We start from the raw sequence: 26,814 nt of genomic DNA, 5'->3' as shown, positions 1-26,814 counted from the left end.
AGACAGGAGCACGAAACTCAAAAGGTTAGTATGCAGGTGCAGCAAGTGATTAAGAAGGCCAATGGAATGTTGGCTTTCATTGCTAGGGGGATAGAATATAAAAATAGGGAGGTATTGCTTCAGTTGTACAAGGTATTGGTGAGACCGCACCTGGAATACTGCATACAGTTTTGGTGTCCATACTTAAGAAAGGACATACTTGCTCTCGAGTCAGTACAAAGAAGGTTCACTCGGTTAATCCCGGGGATGAGGGGATGGACATATGAGGAGAGGTTGAGTAGATTGGGACTCTACTCATTGGAGTTCAGAAGAATGAGAGGCGATCTTATTGAAACATATAAGATTGTGAAGGGGTTGGATCGGGTGGATGCGGGGAGGATGTTCCCGATGATGGGTGAAACTAGAACTAGGGGGCATAATCTTAGAATAAGGGGCTGCTCTTTCAAAACTGAGATGAGGAGGAACTACTTCACTCAGAGGGTGGTAGGTCCATGGAATATGCTGCCCCAAAAAGCTGTAGAAGCTACATCATTACATAAATTTAAAACAGAAATAGACAGTTTCCTAGAAGTAAAGGGAATTAAGGGTTACGGGGAGCGGGCAGGAATTTGGACATGAGTCTAGGTTCGGATCGGTCATGGCCCTGTGGGTAGCGGAGCAGGCCCAGGGGCCGTGTAGCCTGATCCTGCTCCTATTTCGTGTGTCTAATTCTGTTAGATTCAGGAGATAGTTCTGTGATAGTGGATTGGCGGTTAGGATCAGATCAGCCATGATCTTATTGAATGGCGGAGCAGGCTCGAGGGGCCGATTGGCCTACTCCTGCTCCTATTTCTTATGTTCTTATGAGCCCCTCGGTCCCTGTGGATGAGTGTCAGTTGGCCCTGAGGGAGACAGGAGCCTCTCGGTCCCTATGGGTGAGGGTCATTGGGTACTGAGGGAGACAGGAGCCTCTCGGTCCCTGTGGGTGAGAGTCAGTGGGTACTGAGGGAGACAGGAGCCTCTCAGTCCCTGTGGGTGAGGGTCAGTGGGTACTGAGGGAGACAGGAGCCTCTCGGTCCCTTTGGGTGAGGGGCAATGGGTACTGAGGGAGACAGGAGCCTCTCGGATCCCGTGGGCGAGGGTCAGTGGGTACTGAGGGAGACAGGAGCCTCTCAGTCCCTGTGGGTGAGGGTCAGTTGGTACTGAGGGTGACAGGAGTCTCTCGGTCCCTGTGGGCGAGGGTCAGTGGGTACTGAGGGAGACAGGAGCCTCTCAGTCCCTGTGGGTGTGGGTCAGTTGGTACTGAGGGAGACAGGAGCCTCTCGGATCCCGTGGGCGAGGGTCAGTGGGTACTGGGGGAGACAGGAGCCTCTCAGTCCCTGTGAGTGAGGGTCAGTGGGTACTGAGGGTGACAGGAGTCTCTCGGTCCCTGTGGACGAGTGTCAGTGGGTACTGAGGGAGACAGGAGCCTCTCAGTCCCTGTGGGTGAGGGTCAGTGGGCACTGAGGGAGACAGGAGTCTCTCGGTCCCTGTGGGTGCGGGTCAGTGTGCACTGAGGGAGACAGGAGCCTCTCGGTCCCTGTGGGCGAGGGTCAGTGGGCACTGAGGGAGACAGGAGCCTCTTAGTCCCTGTGGGCGAGGGTCAGTGGGCACTGAGTGAGACAGGAGCCCCTCGGTCCCTGTGGGTGAGGATCAGTGGGTCCTGAGGGAGACAGGAGCCTCTCAGTCCCTGTGGGCAAGGGTCAGTGGGTACTGAGTGAGACAGGATCCCCTCGGTCCCTGTGGGTGAGAGTCAGTGGGTACTGAGGGAGACAGGAGCCTCTTGGTCCCTGTAGACGAGGGTCTGTGGGTATTGAGGGAGACAGGAGCCTCTCAGTCCCTGTGGGTGAGGGTCAGTGGGTACTGAAGGAGACAGGAGCCTCTCGGTCCCTTTGGGTGAGGGGCAATGGGTACTGAGGGAGACAGGAGCCTCTCGGATCCCGTGGGCGAGGGTCAGTGGGTACTGAGGGAGACAGGAGCCTCTCGGTCCCTGTGGGTGAGGGTCAGTGGGTACTGAAGGAGACAGGAGCCTCTCGGTCCCTGTGGGTGAGGGTCAGTGGGTATGAGGGAGACAGGAGCCTCTCAGTCCCTGTGGGTGAGGGTCAGTGGGTACTGAGTGAGACAGGAGCCTCTCGGATCCCGTGGGCGAGGGTCAGTGGGTACTGAGGGAGACAGGAGCCTCTCAGTCCCTGTGGGTGAGGGTCAGTGGGTACTGAGGGAGACAGGAGCCTCTCGGTCCCTGTGGGTGAGGGTCAGTGGGTATGAGGGAGACAGGAGCCTCTCAGTCCCTGTGGGTGAGGGTCAGTGGGTACTGAGTGAGACAGGAGCCTCTCGGATCCCGTGGGCGAGGGTCAGTGGGTACTGAGGGAGACAGGAGCCTCTCAGTCCCTGTGGGTGAGGGTCAGTGGGCACTGAGGGAGACAGGAGCCTCTCGGTCCCTTTGGGTGAGGGGCAATGGGTACTGAGGGTGACAGGAGCCTCTCGGTCCCTGTGGGTGAGTGTCAGTGGGTACTGAGGGTGACAGGAGTCTCTCAGTCCCTGTGGGCAAAGGTCAGTGGGCACTGAGGGAGACAGGAGTCTCTCAGTCCCTGTGGGCGAGGGTCAGTGGGTACTGAGGGAGACAGGAGTCTCTCGGTCCCTGTGGGCGAGTGTCAGTGGGTACTGAGGGAGACAGGAGTCTCTCAGTCCCTGTGGGCGAGGGTCAGTGGGTACTGAGGGAGACAGGAGCTTCTCGGTCTCTGTGGGCGAGGGTCATAAGAACATAAGAACATAAGAAATAGGAGCAGGAGTAGGCCAATTGGCCCCTCGAGCCTGCTCCACCATTCAATAAGATCATGGCTGATCTGATCCTAACCGCCAATCCACTATGACAGGACTATCTCCTGAATCGAACAGCATTAGACACACGAAAACAGGAGCAGGATCAGGCTACACGGCCCCTGGGCCCGCTCCGCTACCCACAGGGCCATGACCTATCCGAACCTAGACTCATGTCCAAATTCCTGCCCGCTCCCCGTAACCCTTAATTCCCTTTTCTACTAGGAAACTGTCTATTTCTGTTTTAAATTTATGTAATGATGTAGCTTCGACAGCTTTTTGGGGCAGCATATTCCATGGACCTACCACCCTCTGAGTGAAGTAGTTCCTCCTCATCTCAGTTTTGAAAGAGCAGCCCCTTATTCTAAGACTATGCCCCCTAGTTCTAGTTTCACCCATCATCTGGAACATCCTCCCTGCATCCACCCGATCCAACCCCTTCATAATCTTATATGTTTCAATAAGATCGCCTCTCATTCTTCTGAACTCCAATGAGTAGAGTCCCAATCTACTCAACCTCTCCTCATATGTCCATCCCCTCATCCCCGGGATTAATCGAGTGAACCTTCTTTGTACTGACTCGAGAGCAAGTATGTCCTTTCTTAAGTATGGACACCAAAACTGTACGCAGTATTCCAGGTGCGGTCTCACCAATACTTTGTACAACTGAAGCAATACCTCCCTATTTTTATATTCTATCCCCCTAGCAATGAAAGCCAACATTCCATTGGCCTTCTTAATCACTTGCTGCACCTGCATACTAACCTTTTGAGTTTCGTGCACCAGGACCCCCAGATCCCTTTGTACTTCAGTACTTTCAAGTTTCTTGCCATTAAGATAATAACTTGCTCTACGATTTTTTCTGCCAAAGTGCATAACCTCACACTTTCCAGTATTGTATTCCATCTGCCAAATCTCTGCCCACTTACTTAGCCTGTCTATGTCCCCTTGCAGGTTTTTTATGTCCTCCTCACTCACTACTTTCCCTCCCATCTTAGTATCATCTGCAAACTTTGATGTGTTACACTCGGTCTCCTCCTCCAAATCGTTAATATAGATTGTAAAGAGTTGGGGACCCAGCACTGACCCCTGCGGAACACCACTGGTTACTGATTGCCAGTCTGAATATGAACCATTTATCCCAACTCTCTGCCTTCTGTTAGATAGCCAATCCTCTATCCATGCCAGAATATTACCCCCAATCCCGTGATTTTTTTATCTTAAGCAATAATCTTTTGTGTGGCACCTTGTCAAATGCCTTTTGGAAGTCTAAATACACTACGTCCACTGGTTCACCTTTATCCACCCTATATGTTACTTCCTCAAAGAACTCCAGCAAATTTGTCAAACATGACTTCCCCTTCATAAAACCATGCTGACTTTGTCTTATTAAATTATGATTATCCAAATGTCCTGTTACTGTCTCCTTAATAATGGACTCCAAAATTTTACCTACCACAGATGTTAGGCTAACCGGTCTATAGTTTCCAGCCTTCTGTCTACTGCCCTTTTTAAATAAGGGTGTTACATTAGCAGTTTTCCAGTCTGCCGGGACCTTTGCTGAGTCCAGGGAGTTTTGGAAGATTATTACCAATGCATCCACAATCCCTGCCGCCACTTCCCTCAAAACCCTGGGATGTAAGCCATCAGGTCCAGGTGATTTATCCGCCTTGAGTCCCATTATTTTACCAAGTACTACTTCCTTAGTGATTTTAATCGTATTTAGCTCCTCCCCCCCTATAGCCCCCTGCTTGTCAAGTGTTGGGATATTCTTGGTGTCCTCTACTGTAAAGACTGATACAAAATATTCATTCAGTGTTTTTGCCATCTCCATATTTCCCACCATTAATTTCCCGGTCTCATCCTCTAAGGGACCAACATTTACTTTAGCCACCCTTTTTCTTTTTATATAACTATAAAAACTCTTACTATCTGTCTTTATATTTTTTGCTAATTTACTTTCATATTCTATCTTCCCTTTCTTAATCAATCTTTTTGTTATTTTTTGCTGTCTTTTAAAGTTTTCCCAATCCTCTATCCTCCCACTAGATTTGGCTACCTTATATGCCCTTGTTTTTAGTCGAATACTATCCTTAATTTCTTTACTTAGCCACGGATGGCTGTCTTTTCTTTTACACCCTTTTTTTCTCAGTGGAATATACTTTTTTTGGAATTTGTAAAATAACTCCTTAAATGTACACCACTGATCATGTATCGTCTTATCCTTTAACCTATTTTCCCAATCCACTTTACTCAATTCCGCTCTCATACCTTCATAGTCTCCTTTATTCAAGCTTAGCACGCTTGTTTGAGATACAGCCTCCTCACCCTCTAACTGAATATGGAATTCAACCATGTTATGGTCACTCATTCCAAGGGGATCCTTTACTAGGACATTTTTAATTAATCCTGTCTCGTTACACAGGACCAGATCTAAGGTTGCTTGCCCCCTGGTTGGTTCAGTTACATACTGCTCAAGAAACCCATCCCTAATACACTCAATGAACTCATCCTCAAGGCAGCCCTGCCCAATTTGATTCATCCAATTTATATGATAGTTAAAATCCCCCATAATTATCGATGTTCCCTTATTACAAGCCTCAACTATTTCCTGATTGATACTCCGTCCAACCGAGTTGCGACTGTTCGGAGGCCTATATACTACACCCACTAGTGTTTTTTTCCCCTTATTATTCCTTATCTCCACCCAAACTGTTTCATTATCCTGATCCTTTGAACCAATATCATTTCTCTGTATTACAGTGATTCCTTCCTTTATTAACATAGCCACCCCACCTCCCCTTCCTTCCTGCCTGTCCTTCCTGATTGTTAAATAACCTGGTATGTTTTATTCCCAGGCATTGTCACCCTGCAGCCATGTTTCTGTAATGGCCACAAGATCATACCCATATGTAGCTATTTGTGCCTTTAACTCATCTATTTTGTTACGAATGCTACGTGCATTCAGATAGAGAACTTTCAAATATGTTTTGTGACACTTAGTTCCTGCTATTGCCCTTTTTATTACTTTACCTTTTACTCCACACCTTCTACCCCTTCCTGACACGCTCTGGTTTTTAATTTCCCCACTGCTACCTAAGTCTTTGACCTTCTCTGTTGTCATTTTTATTATTTGCTCTCTAGGAACCTCCCCCCCACTAGTTAGTTTAAAGCCCTCTCTACAGCCCTAGTTATATGATCCGCCAGGACTCTAGTCCCAGCACTGGCCAAGTGAAGCCCGTCCCAACGGAACAGCTCCCTCCTGTCCCAGTACTGGTGCCAGTGTCCCAGGAAACAAAACCCATTTCTCCCACACCAGTCTTTGAGCCACGCATTTAACTCTCTTATTTTATTTGTCCTAGCCAAATTCGCTCGTGGCTCAGGTAATAATCCAGAGATTATTACCCTTGTGGTTCTGCTTTTTAATTTGGCCCCTAGCTGCTCAAACTCCCTCAGCAGAACCTCCTTCCTTGTCCTATCTATGTCGTTGGTACCAACATGGACCACGACAACTGGATCCTCCCCCTCCCACTCCAAGTTTCTGTCCAGCCCAGAGGAGATGTCCTTAACCCTGGCACCGGGTAGGCAACACAGCCTACGGGACTCTCGCTCTTGGCTGCAGAGAACTCTATCTATCCCCCTAATAATACTATCCCCTACCACTACAACATTTCTATTTACTCCCCCCTCTTGAATGGCCCCCCTCTCCACGGTGCTGTGGCCAGGTTGCTCATCCTCCCTGCAGCCCCTGCTTCCGTACTGAGGGAGACAGGAGCCTCTCGGTCGCTGTGGGCGAGGGTCAGTGGGCACTGAGGGAGACAGGAGCCTCTCGGTCCCTGTGGGCGAGGGTCAGTGGGCACTGAGGGAGACAGGAGCCTCTCGGTCTCTGTGGGCGAGGGTCAGTGGGCACTGAGGGAGACAGGAGCCTCTCGGTCCCGGTGGGCGAGGGTCAGTGGGTACTGAGGGAAGAGCAGATGTGTCTCTGGACACTTGAGCTTTGATGTTCTTTAACATCTGGATACACAGGTTGAAGAGACTGAAGATGTCGCTGAATTGTCACCCTGAGCCCCTGGAGGTCAAAAATACTCGGCCGCAGTTGAAACCAGTCCAAGGTGTGCCCTTGTGTGACTGGATGGTAGACAACTGGGAGAAGGTGGATCTCTTCCAGGCGAAACCTGACGACCTACTCATCGCGACATATCCCAAAGCAGGTGAGTGGCCCAGGTGAGAGGGCCGAGGCCCCACAGTGCAGGGGAGAGGGCCGAGGCCCCACAGTGCAGGGGAGAGGGCCGAGGCCCCACAGTGCAGGGGAGAGGGCCGAGGCCCCACGGTACAGGGGAAGGGCCGAGGCCCCACAGTGCAGGGGAGAGGGCCGAGGCCCCACAGTGCAGGGGAGAGGGCCGAGGCCCCACAGTGCAGGGGAGAGGGCCGAGGCCCCACAGTGCAGGGGAGAGGACCGAGGCCCCACAGTGCAGGGGAGAGGGCCGAGGCCCCATGGTGCAGGGGAGAGGGCCGAGGACCCACGGTGCAGGGGAAGGGCCGAGGCCCCACAGTGCAGGGGAGAGGGCCGAGGCCCCATGGTGCAGGGGAGAGGGCCGAGGACCCACGGTGCAGGGGAGAGGGCCGAGGACCCACGGTGCAGGGGAGAGGGCCGAGGCCCCACGGTGCAGGGGAGAGGGCCGAGGCCCCATGGTGCAGGGGAGAGGGCTGAGGCCCCATGGTGCAGGGGAGAAGGCCGAGGCCCCATGGTGCAGGGGAGAGGGCTGAGGCCCCATGGAGCAGGGGAGAGGGCCGAGGCCCCATGGTGCAGGGGAGAGGGCCGAGGCCTCACGGTGCAGGGCAAGGGCCAAGGCCCCACGGTGCAGGGGAGAGGGATGGGGCCCCATGGTGCAGGGGAGAAGGCCGAGGCCCCATGGTGCAGGGGAGAAGGCCGAGGCCCCATGGTGCAGGGGAGAGGGCTGAGGCCCCATGGTGCAGGGGAGAGGGCCGAGGCCCCACGGTGCAGGGGAGAGGGCCGAGGCCCCACGGTGCAAGGGAGAGGGCTGAGGCCCCATGGTGCAGGGGAGAGGGCCGAGGCCCCACGGTGCAGGGGAGAGGGCCGAGGCCCCACGGTGCAGGGGAGAGGGCCGAGGCCCCACGGTGCAGGGGAAGGGCCGAGGCCCCAAGGTGCAGGGGAAGGGCCGAGGCCCCACGGTGCAGGGGAGAGAGGGCCGAGGCCCCACGGTGCAGGGGAGAGGGCCGAGGCCCCACGGTGCAGGCGAGAGGGCCGAGGCCCCACGGTGCAGGGGAGAGGGACGAGGCCCCACGGTGCAGGGGAGAGGGCCGAGGCCCCACGGTGCAGGGGAGAGGGCCGAGGGCCGAGGCCCCACGGTGCAGGGGAAGGGCCGAGGCCCCAAGGTGCAGGGGAAGGGCCGAGGCCCCACGGTGCAGGGGAGAGAGGGCCGAGGCCCCACGGTGCAGGGGAGAGGGCCGAGGCCCCACGGTGCAGGCGAGAGGGCCGAGGCCCCACGGTGCAGGGGAGAGGGACGAGGCCCCACGGTGCAGGGGAGAGGGCCGAGGCCCCACGGTGCAGGGGAGAGGGCCGAGGGCCGAGGCCCCACGGTGCAGGGGAGAGGGCCGAGGCCCCACGGTGCAGGGGAGAGGGCCGAGGCCCCACGGTGCAGGGGAGAGGTCCGAGGCCCCACGGTGCAGGGGAAGGGCCGAGGCCCCACGGTGCAGGGGAGAGGGCCGAGGCCCCACGGTGCAGGGGAGAGGGCCGAGGCCCCACGGTGCAGGGGAGAGGGCCGAGGCTCCACGGTGCAGGGGAGAGGGCCGAGGCCCCCGGTGCAGGGGAAGGGCTGAGGCCCCCGGTGCAGGGGAAGGGCCGAGGCCCCCGGTGCAGGGGAAGGGCTGAGGCCCCACGGTGCAGGGGAGAGGGCCGAGGCCCCAGGTGCAGGGGAAGGGCCGAGGCCCCCGGTGCAGGGGAGAGGGCCGAGGCTCCACGGTGCAGGGGAGAGGGCCGAGGCTCCACGGTGCAGGGGAGAGGGCCGAGGCTCCACGGTGCAGGGGAGAGGGCCGAGGCTCCACGGTGCAGGGGAGAGGGACGGGGCCCCACGGTGCAGGGGAAGGGCCGAGGCCCCATGGTGCAGGGGAAGGGCCGAGGCCCCAAGGTGCAGGGGAAGGGCCGGGGTCCCATGGTGCAGGGGAAAGGCCGAGGTCCCACGGTGCAGGGGAAGGGCCGAGGCCCCACGGTGCAGGGGAGAGGGCCGAGGCCCCACGGTGCAGGGGAGAGGGCCGAGGCCCCCGGTGCAGGGGAGAGGGCCGAGGCTCCACGGTGCAGGGGAGAGGGACGGGGCCCCACGGTGCAGGGGAAGGGCCGAGGCCCCCAGTGCAGGGGAAGGGCCGAGGCCCCATGGTGCAGGGGAAAGGCCGAGGTCCCACGGTGCAGGGTGTTAAATCTGTGAGTTGTTCAAGTAATTAATACTCAGACTTAATCAGTAACAATAAAACAGGTCTTTACTGGTTGGAGGTAGGGACTACACGTAGCTCTTTACTTCATGCCCACAGGCGGGAACTGAGGGGAGATCAGTACCCACAGTACTATTTATACCCCTATGGCCAGGAGTGGTACTGCGTATCACTACGCCCAACAAGTAGTGCAGTCCTGTCCATAGGTTCAAAGTAGCACACATATTACATACACAACATTCCTCCCTTCCTAGCTTTACAGTCATCTCCCCATTTAACATAACGTAATAACATATATACATATATAACTTCAGGTTTACATAACAGAATAACATAGATACATAGATAACTTCATGTCAAAACAGATCACAGATTCAGTCTCTGCGGAAAACAGTTCACAGATTCAATCTCTGTGGTGGAGTCGGTTCACGTTGCTGGAGTGACTCATTCAATAGTCCTTCCATGGATTTAACAGTTTGAACTTCCGAACTGAATTGGCTCCGTTCGGAGGGACCACGTGTGTGATCTGGTAGAGGTAATAATGGTTCAGATGGGTCATCTTCTGTTTTGACTTTTCCTTTTCTGCTTCTTGGAGACTCTCTGGGCCCCACTGTCAGCTGCCAGCTGCATGCGCAGTTCCTCCTTCTCTCCCTCCTTTTTCCGTAGTAGAGCCACCTTCTCCCGATGTTCCGTAGACTTTCGGTGCTCCTCCATGATTTCTGTATGGTGGGAGTCGAAGTTACAAGTTGGGCAGGACAGGACATAGTAATATTCGGTGTCGTCCTGATCTAGGCCAGCGAGAGGGTCTTCTATTTCCTCCATACCCAGCTGGGCGTTAGCCAGCTTTTGTTCCAAATCCAGACATCTTTCCTGAAGAGACTTCTTCATGCGTACCTCTTCATCCAGCTTTTTCTGGGCTTTCAGCAAGTCGTTTACTAATGACCTCATTTGAGATTTTACTACTTCAACTTCTTTTGGAGATTGATTGATCGGACTATTCAATCCCTCTACCGGAGCAGCTGTTTCAGCGGTCTGTTGTTCTACGTTGACGTGAGTCAGCGTACTTTTGGCATCCAAGGGCTGCTCTGTTGCAGTCATCTCAGTCTGTGTTGCCACCTCAGCTCTTCCAATAACCTTTGAGAGCTCCGAACCCCTTTCGTTTGAATATTGAAGTTCGTGTTCAAGTTTTTCCCATTTCAGAGTCCTGTCCTTCAGCATATGCAGGAGTTGGCTGACCGTTAACTCCTCTGACATCAGACGTTTTGTGTGTTCCTGCTCCATTTTCTCCATCAGCTGCTTCTGTTGTCTTTCCAGATTCTCCAACTCTATATCAAAGAACTCTTTCGTTGCATTCAACTCTTGCTCAAAACGGCGAAGCATTTGTTCTAATTGCTGTTGTAGTTTGAAATGGAGTTGAGTTCGAGCCCGGTGTCCCTCAGAAATGGGCACATCAGTAGACTTGCCAGACTCAGAATCCACAGTTAAACTATGTTGTTGTTGCTCAGTGGAATTCTGTGCTGAAACTTTGTCTTTTGCACCTGAGTTGGGCTTACCATCATCCGTTCCAGAGTCTGGGCCGACTATCTTCACCGAGTTCGCACTCGTTATTGTTTGTAGGAAATGCCAGTCCATATTCATTTTCCTAATCCACTCCCGTCCTAGTAGTGGAGGACCTCCTTCAGATATCACATATAAGTCCATTATTTGACTGTCTTCGCCCTTGTGGACCACTGCAACCTCTATTTTCCCGATGGGGTACACTCTTTGCCCCGTGTATGTTTCCAATATAATCCCCGTATCCTGTAGGGGAATATGTTGGAATAACTTTCCGTAATCTTTCTTATTTATGACCGTCAATGCCGATCCAGTGTCCAATTCCAGTTTTGCTTGGACTCCTTCTATCTGAAGAGTGACCCAAATTGTCTGGAGGTCTGCACCCTTACCAGCGTTGAGTACTCTTAAGCTAGCCAGTTCATTACTGCTAGCGTCTGAATCAGACTCCTGTTCGGTCACCTTGTGTACCTTTGCGTATTTTCCTTGCGGTGACTTCTTGTTGCTGGTCTTCTTCGCTGACCTGCATACTCTAGCTATATGTCCAAGCCTACCACAAGTTCTACATTCTTGGTTTTTAAACCAACACTGGTTCTGATCATGCGTTGTCTTTCCACAACGATAACATTTGCCAGAACTCACACCCAATTTGTGTGCACTGAGCTCCGGTGACCGTAGCTGCATTACTGCCGTGCCTCTCGCTGCGGCTTCGTGTGCTGCTGCCATAGTGACCGCCTTCTCAAGCGTCAGCTCATTCTCCTCGAGCAGTCGGTTTTGTGTATCCTGTTTAAATAAACCACACACAAATTTGTCTCGAAGTGCCTCTGTCAGTCCCGTTCCAAACTGGCAATATTTCGCTAATTTACGCAATTCCAGCAAATAATCAGCATTGCTTTCATGCTGTAGCTGCCTTCTGTCGTAAAATTTAAATCGTTCCGCTAGCATCAGCGGCGTGGGGTTTAGATGATCTTTCAGGACAGTAACAATCTCATCGAACGTCTTATCCGCCGGTTCATCTGGTGATAACAGGTGTTTCAATTGCCCGTATGTCTTCGCACCCATTAAATTTAATAATGTTAGAGCTTTATCTTGGTCACGAATTTTATTGGCCTTACAATAATTTTTTACTCTTTCAACATATATGGCCCAATCTTCGAGGTCACTATCAAAGGTGCTAATATTCCCGTGTTTAGGCATTGTAGATTTGCAATTTCTCAGATTTTTTTTTTTACTTCTATCCAAGATGGCGGCTTCCCGCTCTTGCCGTCGTCCTCCGCCCACAAAATGGCGGTTTTCCCGCGCTTGGCGGTCTTCACCCGTCCCCCAACGCCGTCTCCCTTCAGCCCCCGAGTGCGGCCCTTATCTGCGGATGCGATCGCTGGATCGCGAAGCGGCTCTCGGCTCTTATCAGGAGATGCGATCGCTCCGTTGAAACGCCTCCCGCTCGAAGCGGCTCTCGCGCCCTATTCCTCCAGCTCCCCCAGCCCCGTTCGTGCGGCCAACTGCCTGTCGCGTCGCTGCCCGGCTCAGACAACGGCTTACCCACCACCAAGCTGGAGAAGAAGCTGACGGTCGCCGATGGAGGCTCCGAGGTCAGGATGTCTTCCAGTGGGGTGGAGAGGGTGGAAACCTCTCTGCAACGTCCTGGCTGTGGACGAAGCTGCCGTGGAGTGACTGCCGCAGGGTCCGAATCAGACTCGTCGCCAGTGTTAAATCTGTGAGTTGTTCAAGTAATTAATACTCAGACTTAATCAGTAACAATAAAACAGGTCTTTACTGGTTGGAGGTAGGGACTATACGTAGGTCTTTACTTCATGCCCACAGGCGGGAACTGAGGGGAGATCAGTACCCACAGTACTATTTATACCCCTATGGCCAGGAGTGGTACTGCGTATCACTACGCCCAACAAGTAGTGCAGTCCTGTCCATAGGTTCAAAGTAGCACACATATTACATACACAACACAGGGGAGAGGGCCGAGGCCCCACGGTGCAGGGGAGAGGGCCGAGGCCCCACGGTGCAGGGGAGAGGGCCGAGGCCCCACGGTGCAGGGGAAGGGCCGGGGTCCCACGGTGCAGGGGAGAGGGCCGAGGCCCCATGGTGCAGTACTATGCCCCCTAGTCCTAGACTCCCCAACCAGCGGAAATAGTTTCTCTCTATCTCCCCTATCAGTTCCCCTCAATATCTTGAAAATCTCGATCAGATCAACCCCTTAACCTTTTAAGTTCCAGGGAATACAACCCTAGATTGTGAAATCTCTCCTCGTAATTTAACCCTTGGCGTCCAGTTATCATTCTGGTAAATATACGCTACACTCTCTCTCTCAATTCAATTCAATTCAATTCAAATCGCTTTATTGGCATGACAAGGTACATCTTATGTTGCCAAAGCATCGAAAAAACATTTATGGTTGAACACATAAACGCAGATCTATCCATACAGTGTATAAACAGATATATCCCTGAGTGTATAAATATTCATTCATATAATTTGTATATACTCTTTTCTTATATTTAGTGGTTGTCCCTCTGTTTATGGCAAGCTGTAACATAGTGTGCCGCTAAGGTTACACAGTTTCTCTCTTCCCCTAGTAGGTATGGGAGTTTTTGGTCTTCATTCAAATTTCTGAATTGAGGGCATATTTTTGTGAATTTTGGGTAGAAATTCTCCCTGATGCCCTGATATTTTCTACAAGCTGTGAGGAAGTGCATCTCTGTCTCCACCACTCCCTGACTGCAGTGAGAGCATATCCTGTCCTCTCTTGTCAGCCGGGTCTGTCTGTGTCTGCCTTTTTCGATCGCTAGGCTGTGCTCACTAAGTCTGTACATTGTCAAGGTTTTTCTCAGTTTGCTATCTTTTACCGTGGTCAGGTATTCAGCCATGTTGTATTGTCTGTTTAGGGCCAAGTAGCAATTGAGTTTGTTTTGGGTTTTTGTTGTTTCTGCCCAATATGACAGATATTTTTCCTTTTGCTTAGTGACAATTGTGTTGGGTCGAATTCTCTGTGCTATGATGTCACTGTCCTGGGGCTGGTTATTGTTAGTAGTGTTAGTAGTTACTTCACTGAGTCCCAGGACTAGTTGACTGAGGGTATTCTTCTTTATGATCCTCTCTTGGCATTTCAGGGCTTCGTAGTGATAGCAGTGGGGGTTGCTCATTTTTAGGTGTTTCCAAAATTTGGTGGCTCTTTTTTGGATAGTAATTAATAGTGGATATTGGCCTAGTTCTGCCCTGCATGCATTGTTTACTGTTTTCCTTTGAGTCCAGAGGATACTTTTACAGAATTCTGCATGTAGGATCTCAATTGGATGTTTGTCCCATTTTGCAAATTCTTGTTGTGTTAGCGGTCCCCACACCTCACTGCCATAGAGTGCAATTGGTTCAATTACTGATTTAAAAATTTTGAGCCAAATGCCAATTGGGATTTCTATTTGGATTGATCTTTTAATGGCATAGAAAGCCTTTCTTGCTTTCTCTTTCAGTTCATTCACAGCCAGATGAAAATTTCCCGTAAAGCTGATTTTTAAGCCCAAGTATGTGTCGTTAGTGGTTTGTCCAATTTTAGTTGTTCCGAGTGTGAAATTTATTCTGGGTCCCTGATGTCTGGATCTTTGCTGGAACACAAGAACTTTGGTTTTTTGGGGGTTTATTGTCAGGGCCCAGGTCTGACAGAATGACTCCAGCAGATCCAGGTTCTGCTGTAGCCCCTCCTTAGTTGGTGACAGCAGAACCAGGTCATCTCTCTCTCTCTCAATTCAATTCAAATGCTTTATTGGCATGAAAGTTTACAGGGAACCATGTTGCCAAAGCTTACATAACAAAAAGTACAGGTTTCCAACATTCTGTAGGTGTCAAACGTTTTTGACCCTCGTTGGGTACAGACAGTATTAATTTAAACAGTCGTTGACCCTCGTTGGGTGCATTCAGTATTAATTTAAAACAGTCGTTGGGTACATTCGGTATTAATTTAAACATTTTTAGAGTATATATGCTATGGGTGTGCTCGTTAGTCACTCACTGTTCCTCAGGTTGTGACATGTTACATATTGGGCACCAAGATATGGTGCCCAATATGTGCCCTATATCTCTCCCTCTTTCTCTGCCTCTCTTTCTCTCTCTGTTTCTCTCTGTCTCGGTTTCTCCGTCTCTTTCGCTCCCTCCCTGTCTTTCCCGTTGTGTCTCTCTCTCTTATGATTTCTCTCTCTCTTCACAGGGACCACATGGATGCAGGAGATTGTGGATCTCATCAATTGCCACGGTGATGCGGAGGTGTGTAAACGAGCCTCCATCGATGAGAGGATCCCCTTCCTCGAATTGTTTCCAGATGGGTTCCCATCTGGTGAGAGAATTCATCAAATTGAACCAGCAATTCAGCACAGATCCTGCCCGTGAGGATTTGAGTACAGGTGTAAAGAAGTCTTACTCCAGTTATATAGGGCCTTGGTGAGACCACACCTGGAGTACTGTGTACAATTTTGGTCTCCTCACCTAAGGAAGGATGTACTTGCTGTTAGATCGGGAGTGCAACGAAGGTTCACGAGACTGATTCCTGGGATGGCGGGACTGTCGTATGAGAAGAGATTGAGTGAACTAGGCCTGTGTTCTCTTGAATTCAGAAAAATGAGAGGGGATCTCATTGAAGCATACAAAATTATTATAGGGCTTGATAGGGTGGATGCTGGGAGAATGTTTCCCTTGGCTGGGGAGTCTAGAACCAGGGGCCACAGCCTCAGGATAAAGGGTAGGACATTCAGGACTGAGATGAGAAGAAATGTCTTCACACAGAGGGTGGTGAATCTTTGGAATTCTCTACCCCAGAGGGCTGTGGAGGCTCAGTCATTCGGTAGATTCAAAACAGAAGTCGATAGATTTCTGACTAGTAAGGGCATCAAGAGATATGGCGATGGGGCCGGTAAATGGAGTTGAGGTAGAAGATCAGCCATGATCTCATTGAATGGCGGAGCAGGCTCAAGGGGCCGAATGGCCGACTCCTGCTCCTATTTCTTATGTTCTTATGTTCTTACGTGAGGGCCTGTAACCCGGGGAGAGTTGGTGCCTGCGGGGACCTGTACCCCGGGGAGAGTTGGTGCCTGCGGGGAGCTGAACCCCGGGAAGAGTTGGTGCCTGCGGGGAGCTGTACCCCGGGGAGAGTCGGTGCCCACGGGGACCTGTACCCCGGGGAGAGTCGGTGCCTGCGGGGAGCTGTACCCCGGGGAGAGTCAGTGCCCACGGGGACCTGTACCCCGGGGAGAGTCAGTGCCCACGGGGACCTGTACCCCGGGGAGAGTTGGTGCCTGTGGGGACCTGTTCCCCGGGGAGAGTCGGTGCCTGCGGGGACCTGTGCCCCGGGGAGAGTCGGTGCCCGTGAGGACCCGCACCCCGGGGAGAGTTGGTGCCTGCGGGGAGCTGTTCCCCGGGGAGAGTCGGTGCCCACGGGGACCTGTACCCCGGGGAGAGTCAGTGCCCGCGGGGACCCGCACCCCGGGGAGAGTCGGTGCCGGCGGGGAGCTGTACCCCGGGGAGAGTCGGTGCCTGCGGGGAGCTGTACCCCGGGGAGAGTCGGTGCCCACGGGGACCCGCACCCCGGGGAGAGTCGGTGCCCACGGGGACCCGCACCCCGGGGAGAGTCGGTGCCCACGGGGACCCGCACCCCGGGGAGAGTCGGTGCCTGTGGGGACCTGTACCCCGGGGAGAGTCGGTGCCCACGGGGACCCGCACCCCGGGGAGAGTCGGTGCCTGTGGGGACCTGTACCCCGGGTGAGTCGGTGCCGGCGGGGAGCTGTACCCCGGGGAGAGTCGGTGCCGGCGGGGAGCTGTACCCCGGGGAGAGTCGGTGCCCACGGGGACCCGCACCCCGGGGAGAGTCGGTGCCCATGGGGACCCGTACCTCGGGGAGAGTCGGTGCCCACGGGGACCCGCACCCCGGGGAGAGTCGGTGCCCACGGGGACCCGCACCCCGGGGAGAGTCGGTGCCGGCGGGGGACCTGTACCCCGGGAGAGTCAGTGCCCGCGGGGACCCGCAACCCGGGGAGAGTCGGTGCCCACGGGGACCCGCACCCCGGGGAGAGTCGGTGCCGGCGGGGTGCCTGTACCCCGGGAGAGTCGGTGCCTGCGGGGGCCTGTACCCCGGGGAGAGTCGGTGCCCGTGAGGACCTGTACCCCGGGGAGAGTCAGTGCCCGCGGGGGCCCGTACCCCGGGGAGAGTCAGTGCCCGCGGGGACCCGTACCTCGGGGAGAGTCGGAGCCGGCGGGGACCCGTACCTCGGGGAGAGTCGGTGCCGGCGGGAACCTGTACCTCGGGGAGAGTCGGAGCCCGTGAGGACCCGTACCCCGGGGAGAGTCGGTGCCGGCAGGAACCTGTACCTCGGGGAGAGTCGGAGCCCGTGGGGACCCGTACCCCGGGGAGAGTCGGTGCCGGCGGGAACCCGTACCTCGGGGAGAGTTGGAGCCCGTGAGGACCCGTACCCCGGGGAGAGTCGGAGCCCATGGGGACCCGTACCCCAGGGAGAGTCGGTGCCAATGAATACCCGTACCCCGGGGAGAGTCGGAGCCCGTGGGGACCCATACCCCGGGGAGAGTCGGTGCCCATGAGGACCCGTACCCCGGGGAGTGTTGGAGGGGCTATCAGACGTACAATGTGGGGGGGGGTTATTGTACAGGGGAGCAGGGCTGAAAGAAGCCGAGAATGCTGGGAACTGATAAGATCTCCATGCGATTTCAGGTCTTGAACTGATTGAGAAAATGCCATCTCCCAGGGTCATTAAAACCCACCTCCCGATCCAGCTCATCCCCAAATCATTCTGGGAGCAGGATTGCAAGGTACAGTACCCGAGAGACTCGGATTCTACCAGTCCCCCCGCCCTGTACACTCTTCATCCTCACCATTTTCAACTCCAGCCTCATCGCACCATCTCCAACTCAAACCCATTCTTCCCCAGATCCTCCAAACTGTGGGTCTCCACCCCTCCCTCAATCTCCAAACTGTGGAACACCCTCCCCTCCCTCAGTCTCCAAACTGTGGGACTCCTCCCCTCCCTCAGTCTCCAAACTGTGGGTCTCCTCCCCTCTCTCAATCTCCAAACTGTAGGTCTCCTCCCCTCCCTCAGTCTCCAAAATGTGGGTCTCCTCCCCTCCCTCAATCTCCAAACTGTAGGTCTCCTCCCCTCCCTCAGTCACCAAACTGTGGGACTCCTCCCCTCCCTCAATCTCCAAACTGTGGGACTCCCTCCCCTCCCTCAGTCACCAAACTGTGGGACTCCCTCCCCTCCCTCAGGCTCCAAACTGTGGGACTCCTCCCCTCCCTCAGTCTCCAAACTGTGGGACTCCTCCCCTCCCTCAGTCTCCAAACTGTGGGACTCCTCCCCTCCCTCAGTCTCCAAACTGTGGGACTCCTCCCCTCCCTCAGTCTCCAAACTGTGGGTCTCCTCCCCTCCCTCAGTCTCCAAACTGTGGGACTCCTCCCCTCCCTCAATCTCCAAACTGTGGGTCTCCTCCCCTCCCTCAATCTCCAAACTGTGGGACTCCTCCCCTCCCTCAGTCTCCAAACTGTGGGACTCCTCCCCTCCCTCAGTCTCCAAACTGTGGGTCTCCTCCCCTCCCTCAATCTCCAAACTGTGGGACTCCTCCCCTCCCTCAGTCTCCAAACTGTGGGACTCCTCCCCTCCCTCAATCTCCAAACTGTGGGACTCCTCCCCTCCCTCAATCTCCAAACTGTGGGACTCCTCCCCTCCCTCAATCTCCAAACTGTGGGACTCCTCCCCTCCCTCAATCTCCAAACTGTGGGACTCCTCCCCTCCCTCAGTCTCCAAACTATGGGTCTCCTCCCCTCCCTCAGTCTCCAAACTGTGGGTCTCCTCCCCTCCCTCAGTCTCCAAACTGTGGGACTCCTCCCCTCCCTCAGTCTCCAAACTGTGGGTCTCCTCCCCTCCCTCAGTCTCCAAACTGTGGGTCTCCTCCCCTCCCTCAGTCTCCAAACTGTGGGTCTCCTCCCCTCCCTCAGTCTCTAAACTGTGGGACTCCTCCCCTCCCTCAGTCTCCAAACTGTGGGACTCCTCCCCTCCCTCAGTCTCCAAACTGTGGGACTCGCTCCCCTCCCTCAGTCTCCAAACTGTGGGACTCCTCCCCTCCCTCAATCTCCAAACTGTGGGACTCCCTCCCCTCCCTCAGTCTCCAAACTGTGGGACTCCTCCCCTCCCTCAGTCTCCAAACTGTGGGACTCCTCTCCTCCCTCAGTCTCCAAACTGTGGGAATCCTCCCCTCCCTCAGTCTCCAAACTGTGGGACTCCTCCCCTCCCTCAGTCTCCAAACTGTGGGACTCCTCTCCTCCCTCAGTCTCCAAACTGTGGGACTCCTCCCCTCCCTCAATCTCCAAACTGTGGGTCTCCTCCCCTCCCTCAGTCTCCAAACTGTGGGACTCCTCCCCTCCCTCAATCTCCAAACTGTGGGACACCTTCCCTCCCTCAGTCTCCAAACTGTGGGACTCCTCCCCTCCCTCAGTCTCCAAACTGTGGGTCTCCTCCCCTCCCTCAATCTCCAAACTGTGGGACTCCTCCCCTCCCTCAATCTCCAAACTGTGGGACTCCTCCCCTCCCTCAATCTCCAAACTGTGGGACTCCTCCCCTCCCTCAGTCTCCAAACTGTGGGTCTCCTCCCCTCCCTCAATCTCCAAACTGTGGGACTCCTCCCCTCCCTCAATCTCCAAACTGTGGGACTCCTCCCCTCCCTCAATCTCCAAACTGTGGGACTCCTCCCCTCCCTCAGTCTCCAAACAGTGGGACTCCTCCCCTCCCTCAGTCTCCAAACTGTGGGACTCCTCCCCACCCTCAATCTCCAAACTGTGGGACTCCTCCCCTCCCTCAATCTCCAAACTGTGGGACTCCTCCCCTCCCTCAATCTCCAAACATGTGGGACTCCCTCAACTCCCTCATTCTCCAAACTGTGGGACTCCTCCCCTCCCTCAATCTCCAAACTGTGGGACTCCTCCCCTCCCTCAATCTCAAAACTGTGGGTCTCCTCCCCTCCCTCAATCTCCAAACTGTGGGTCTCCTCCCCTCCCTCAATCTCCAAACTGTGGGTCTCCTCCCCTCCCTCAGTCTCCAAACTGTGGGACTCCTCCCCTCCCTCAGTCTCCAAACTGTGGGACTCCTCCCCTCCCTCAATCTCCAAACTGTGGGACTCCTCCCCTCCCTCAATCTCCAAACTGTGGGACTCCTCCCCTCCCTCAATCTCCAAACTGTGGGACTCCTCCCCTCCCTCAATCTCCAAACTGAGGGACTCCTCTCCTCCCTCACTCTCAAAACAGTGGGACTCCTCCCCTCCCTCAATCTCCAAACTGTGGGACTCCTCCCCTCCCTCAATCTCCAAACTGTGGGACTCCTCCCCTCCCTCAATCTCCAAACTGTGGGACTCCTGCCCTCCCTCAATCTCCAAACTGTGGGACTCCTCCCCTCCCTCAATCTCCAAACTGTGGGACACCTCCCCTCCCTCAATCTCCAAACTGTGGGAACCCTCCCCTCCCTCAATCTCCAAACTGTGGGACTCCCTCCCCTCCCTCAGTCTCCAAACTGTGGGTCTCCTCCACTCCCTCCGTCTCCAAACTGTGGGTCTCCTCCCCTCCCTCGATCTCCAAACTGTGGGTCTCCTCCCCTCCCTCAGTCTCCAAACTGTGGGACTTCTCCCCTCCCTCAATCTCCAAACTGTGGCACTCCTCCCCTCCCTCAATCTCCAAACCGAGGGACTCCTCCCCTCCCTCACTCTCCAAACTGTGGGACTCCCTCCCCTCCCTCAGTCTACAAACTGTGGGACTCCTCCCCTCCCTCAATCTCCAAACTGTGGGAATCCTCCCCTCCCTCAGTCTACAAACTGTGGGACTCCCCCCCTCCTTCAGTCTCCAAACTGTGGGACTCCTCCCCTCCCTCAATCTCCAAACTGTGGGACACCTCCCCTCCCTCAGTCTCCAAACTGTGGGACTCCTCCCCTCCCTCAGTCTCCAAACTGTGGGACACCTCCCCTCCCTCAGTCTCCAAACTGTGGGACACCTCCCCTCCCTCAATCTCTAAACTGTGGGACTCCTCCCCTCCCTCAGTCTACAAACTGTGGGACTCCCTCCCCTCCCTCAGTCTCCAAATTGTGGGACTCCTCCCCTCCCTCAATCTCCAAACTGTGGGACTCCTCCCCTCCCTCAATCTCCAAACTGTGGGACTCCTCCCCTCCATCAATCTCCAAACTGTGGGACTCCTCCCCTCCCTCAATCTCCAAACCGAGGGACTCCTCTCCTCCCTCACTCTCAAAACAGTGGGACTCCTCCCCTCCCTCAATCTCCAAACTGTGGGACTCCTCCCCTCCCTCAATCTCCAAACTGTGGGACTCCTCCCCTCCCTCAATCTCCAAACTGTGGGACTCCTGCCCTCCCTCAATCTCCAAACTGTGGGACTCCTCCCCTCCCTCAATCTCCAAACTGTGGGACACCTCCCCTCCCTCAATCTCCAAACTGTGGGACCCCTCCCCTCCCTCAATCTCCAAACTGTGGGACTCCCTCCCCTCCCTCAGTCTCCAAACTGTGGGTCTCCTCCACTCCCTCCGTCTCCAAACTGTGGGTCTCCTCCCCTCCCTCGATCTCCAAACTGTGGGTCTCCTCCCCTCCCTCAGTCTCCAAACTGTGGGACTTCTCCCCTCCCTCAATCTCCAAACTGTGGGTCTCCTCCCCTCCCTCAGCCTTCAAACTGTGGGACTCCTCCCCTCCCTCAATCTCCAAACCCTGGGACTCCTCCCCTCCCTCAGTCTCCAAACTGTGGGACACCTCCCCTCACTCAATCTCCAAACTGTGGGACTCGCTCCCCTCCCTCAATCTCCAAACTGTGGGACTCCTCCCCTCCCTCAGTCTCCAAACTATGGGTCTCCTCCCCTCCCTCAATCTCCAAACTGTGGGACACCTCCCCTCCCTCACTCTCCAAACTGTGGGACTCCTCCCCTCCCTCAGTCTACAAACTGTGGGACTCCTCCCCTCCCTCAGTCTCCAAACTGGGACTCCTCCCCTCCCTCACTCTCCAAACTGTGGGACTCCCTCCCCTCCCTCAGTCTACAAACTGTGGGACTCCTCCCCTCCCTCAATCTCCAAACTGTGGGAATCCTCCCCTCCCTCAGTCTACAAACTGTGGGACTCCTCCCCTCCTTCAGTCTCCAAACTGTGGGACTCCTCCCCTCCCTCAATCTCCAAACTGTGGGACTCCTCCCCTCCCTCAGTCTCCAAACTGTGGGACACCTCCCCTCCCTCAGTCTCCAAACTGTGGGACACCTCCCCTCCCTCAATCTCTAAACTGTGGGACTCCTCCCCTCCCTCAGTCTCCAAACTGTGGGACACCTCCCCTCCCTCAATCTCTAAACTGTGGGACTCCTCCCCTCCCTCAGTCTACAAACTGTGGGACTCCCTCCCCTCCCTCAATCTCCAAACTGTGGGACTCCTCCCCTCCCTCAGTCTACAAACTGTGGGACTCCCTCCCCTCCCTCAATCTACAAACTGTGGGTCTCCTCCCCTCCCTCAGTCTCCAAACTGTGGGACTCCTCCCCTCCCTCAATCTCTAAACTGTGGGACTCCTCCCCTCCCTCAATCTCCAAACTGTGGGACACCTCCCCTCCCTCAATCTCTAAACTGTGGGACTCCTCTCCTCCCTCAGTCTCCAAACTGTGGGACACCTCCCCTCCCTCAATCTCTAAACTGTGGGACTCCTCCCCTCCCTCAGTCTACAAACTGTGGGACTCCCTCCCCTCCCTCAATCTCCAAACTGTGGGACTCCTCCCCTCCCTCAGTCTACAAACTGTGGGACTCCCTCCCCTCCCTCAATCTACAAACTGTGGGTCTCCTCCCCTCCCTCAGTCTCCAAACTGTGGGACTCCTCCCCTCCCTCAATCTCTAAACTGTGGGACTCCTCCCCTCCCTCAATCTCCAAACTGTGGGACACCTCCCCTCCCTCAGTCTCCAAACTGTGGGACTCCTCCCCTCCCTCAGTCTCCAAACTGTGGGACACCTCCCCTCCCTCAGTCTCCAAACTGTGGGACACCTCCCCTCCCTCAATCTCTAAACTGTGGGACTCCTCCCCTCCCTCAGTCTACAAACTGTGGGACTCCCTCCCCTCCCTCAGTCTCCAAATTGTGGGACTCCTCCCCTCCCTCAATCTCCAAACTGTGGGACTCCTCCCCTCCCTCAATCTCCAAACTGTGGGACTCCTCCCCTCCCTCAATCTCCAAACTGTGGGACTCCTCCCCTCCCTCAATCTCCAAACCGAGGGACTCCTCTCCTCCCTCACTCTCAAAACAGTGGGACTCCTCCCCTCCCTCAATCTCCAAACTGTGGGACTCCTCCCCTCCCTCAATCTCCAAACTGTGGGACTCCTCCCCTCCCTCAATCTCCAAACTGTGGGACTCCTGCCCTCCCTCAATCTCCAAACTGTGGGACTCCTCCCATCCCTCAATCTCCAAACTGTGGGACACCTCCCCTCCCTCAATCTCCAAACTGTGGGACCCCTCCCCTCCCTCAATCTCCAAACTGTGGGACTCCCTCCCCTCCCTCAGTCTCCAAACTGTGGGTCTCCTCCACTCCCTCCGTCTCCAAACTGTGGGTCTCCTCCCCTCCCTCGATCTCCAAACTGTGGGTCTCCTCCCCTCCCTCAGTCTCCAAACTGTGGGACTTCTCCCCTCCCTCAATCTCCAAACTGTGGGTCTCCTCCCCTCCCTCAGCCTTCAAACTGTGGGGCTCCTCCCCTCCCTCAATCTCCAAACCCTGGGACTCCTCCCCTCCCTCAGTCTCCAAACTGTGGGACACCTCCCCTCACTCAATCTCCAAACTGTGGGACTCGCTCCCCTCCCTCAATCTCCAAACTGTGGGACTCCTCCCCTCCCTCAGTCTCCAAACTATGGGTCTCCTCCCCTCCCTCAATCTCCAAACTGTGGGACACCTCCCCTCCCTCACTCTCCAAACTGTGGGACTCCTCCCCTCCCTCAGTCTACAAACTGTGGGACTCCTCCCCTCCCTCAGTCTCCAAACTGGGACTCCTCCCCTCCCTCACTCTCCAAACTGTGGGACTCCCTCCCCTCCCTCAGTCTACAAACTGTGGGACTCCTCCCCTCCCTCAATCTCCAAACTGTGGGAATCCTCCCCTCCCTCAGTCTACAAACTGTGGGACTCCTCCCCTCCTTCAGTCTCCAAACTGTGGGACTCCTCCCCTCCCTCAATCTCCAAACTGTGGGACTCCTCCCCTCCCTCAGTCTCCAAACTGTGGGACACCTCCCCTCCCTCAGTCTCCAAACTGTGGGACACCTCCCCTCCCTCAATCTCTAAACTGTGGGACTCCTCCCCTCCCTCAGTCTACAAACTGTGGGACTCCCTCCCCTCCCTCAATCTCCAAACTGTGGGACTCCTCCCCTCCCTCAGTCTACAAACTGTGGGACTCCCTCCCCTCCCTCAATCTACAAACTGTGGGTCTCCTCCCCTCCCTCAGTCTCCAAACTGTGGGACTCCTCCCCTCCCTCAATCTCCAAACTGTGGGACTCCTCCCCTACCTCAGTGTGATGAAATATATTCCATTCATCACTGCCTGTTTTCTGTGCCTTGTAACTGCCTGCTTTCTGTGTCTTTTCCCTTCCCCCAGTCCTCATGTATTATGTATTGGAATGTGCTGGAACTGGTTGTGTGCAGGGCTCCGCCCATACCTGGCTCCTTTGTAATCTAACTTCAGTCCGGCATCAGCCTCCTGAAGGTAGACATCTCTCTATTTTACGTGTTATGTTCTGAGTTAATAAAAGCCTTACTTTTGTTCTGCTAACTTCGAGTCTCGGAATAATTGAGGCACATCAATTTTATTAACTCAATTTTCAACACTATGGATCAACTCCTGAAACCCGAACGTTTGGATTTGGATCAACATGCTTCGGACGCATCAGCACGCTTCGGACACTGGTTTGACTGTATGGAATTCTTCCTGGACAATTCCGCAGCCGTCAAAGACGCTACGGACACTGCGAAGATGAGACTTGGAATGCTACGGAATTGGGTAAGCCACCGGGTTTACCCCCTCATCCAAGACGCCGATACGTACCTGGCCGCCTGCGACATCTTAAAGGCGCATTACCAGCAGCCTACGAATGAGGTGTATGCTAGGCATCTACTCGCTACTCGCGCACAGCGACCTGGGGAATCGGTGGAGGAGTTCCTAAGCATCCTGAAAAAGCTTGGCAAGGACTGTAAGTGCCGAGATGTAAAAGCCGCAGTGTACACCGACGAGCTTGTTCGCGATGCCTTTATCACAGGCCTCAGCTCCACTCACATCCGGCAAAGACTGCTGGAAAAAACGGGGTTGGACCTGAAACAGGCTGCGGACACCGCGCGGTCCCTGGAGATGGCCCAGAGAAACTCGGACGCCTACTCTTCAGCCCGCGCCACCCACGCCGCCACGTGTGCGCCGAGGGCGCCGCCATCTTGGAAGGCATCTTCCCCGCCCGGCAGCCCGACACCGGCGGGGCCCAGCTCTACCCCCAGAAGCCCTACGACAGCCGCGACGCGTCAAGGACCCAACTGCTACTTCTGCGGGCAGCCAAAGCACACCAGAAACCTGTGCCCGGCGAAAGGCACCACCTGCTTTAAGTGCGGTAAGAAGGGGCACTTCGGGAAGGTGTGCAAAGGGAACCCTGCCGGAAAACCAAACGCCCGAAAACCCGCCACCGCCGCGTGTGCGCCGTGGGAGCAGCCATCTTGGACGCCATCTTGCCCGACCTCGTGGGGTCCGCCATCTTATGAGCAGACAGTGTGGACGCCATCTTGTCTCGATCAGGGCCCTACAGTGGCATCGGTCACAGTGGACCAGACCAGGCCGCATCCGCTATCCAAATCAATGGTGGACATCGAGGTAAACGGGTGCCGGGTTAAATGCTTAATTGACAGTGGAAGCACGGAGAGTTTTATCCACCCTGAACTGGCACAACAACTCTCCCTAAAGGTGGTCCCTGCTCAGGGTACCATCTCTATGGCCGATAAAACCCAGACATCGACCATTCTGGGTTACTGCACGGTACAATTGTGCGTTAACGGAACTGTGTATGATAATTTTAAAGTATTAATCATGAAGAATCTATGTGCGAGCGTGATCTTGGGTTTGGATTTCCAGTGCAACCACCAAAGCATCACGCTCAAGTACGGTGGGTCCCAGCCGCCCCTCACAGTGTGCGGTCTGGCTACCCTGAAGGTAAAGCCGCCTTCGCTATTCGCGAACCTTACCCCTAACTGCCGGCCAATAGCGACCAAAAGCAGGAGGTACAGCTGGGAGGACAGGCGGTTTATCGCGACCGAGGTAGACAGGCTCCTGAAAGAGCGCATTATTGAACACAGCAACAGCCCGTGGCGCGCCCAAGTGGTAGTGGTAAGGGGTAGCGAGAAGAAACGGATGGTGATCGACTATAGTCAAACGATCAACAGGTACACCCTACTAGACGCCTACCCGCTACCCCGCATATCAGAAATGGTGAACCAAATCGCCCAATACCGGGTGTTCTCCACCATCGACCTCAAGTCAGCGTACCACCAGCTCCCTATCAGACCAGAGGACCGCCCGTACACCGCCTTCGAGGCGAACGGACGCCTCTACCAATTCCTCAGAGTCCCCTTTGGGGTGACGAACGGGGTCTCGGTCTTTCAGAGGGAGATGGATCGCATGGTCGATGACCACCACTTGCAGGCAACCTTCCCCTACCTCGACAACGTCACCATCTGCGGTCACAACCAGCAGGATCACGACTCGAACCTCGAGAGGTTCCTGAAAACCGCACAAAAACTCAACCTCACCTATAACGAGGACAAGTGCGTTTTCAACACCACGCGCCTCTGCATACTGGGCAGCGTGGTGGAGAATGGGGAAATCGGACCAGACCCCGACCGATTGCGCCCCCTACGGGAGCTGCCCCTGCCCAACACTCCCAAAGCCCTGAAAAGGTGCC

The 26,814-nt window shown here is 55.0% G+C and overlaps 1 protein-coding gene across 3 annotated transcripts in view; it reads left to right on the top strand.

Moving 5' to 3' along the window:
* Positions 1-18,148, top strand: part of LOC147094591 (sulfotransferase 1C2-like) — a 22,486-nt gene extending 4,338 nt beyond the window's left edge. Inside the window, exons 2-4 of one of the 3 annotated variants that reach the window (XR_015074750.1) lie at positions 6,862-7,046; positions 15,047-15,172; positions 17,555-18,143. Coding sequence is in view for 1 of the 3 variants with exons in the window: in XM_085974428.1 (XP_085830554.1) it covers positions 6,862-7,046; positions 15,047-15,102; positions 17,555-17,566 (253 nt within the window). In the remaining 2 variants the exon portion in view is untranslated. Of the gene's footprint in view, positions 1-6,861; positions 7,047-15,046; positions 15,173-17,554 lie in introns of all 3 variants that reach the window. The other 2 variants (XR_015074749.1, XM_085974428.1) reach the window with 2 other exon arrangements.
* The last annotated feature ends 8,666 nt before the right edge of the window (positions 18,149-26,814 follow it).

The sequence above is a fragment of the Somniosus microcephalus genome, unplaced genomic scaffold (assembly GCF_052327205.1).
Source record: "Somniosus microcephalus isolate GS21.2 unplaced genomic scaffold, FLI_Smic_1.0 unresolved_chr1, whole genome shotgun sequence".
Taxonomy (NCBI): domain Eukaryota; kingdom Metazoa; phylum Chordata; class Chondrichthyes; order Squaliformes; family Somniosidae; genus Somniosus; species Somniosus microcephalus.
The sequence above is the reverse complement of the archived record's forward strand: the minus strand, read 5'-3'. Positions and strand labels throughout refer to the sequence as shown.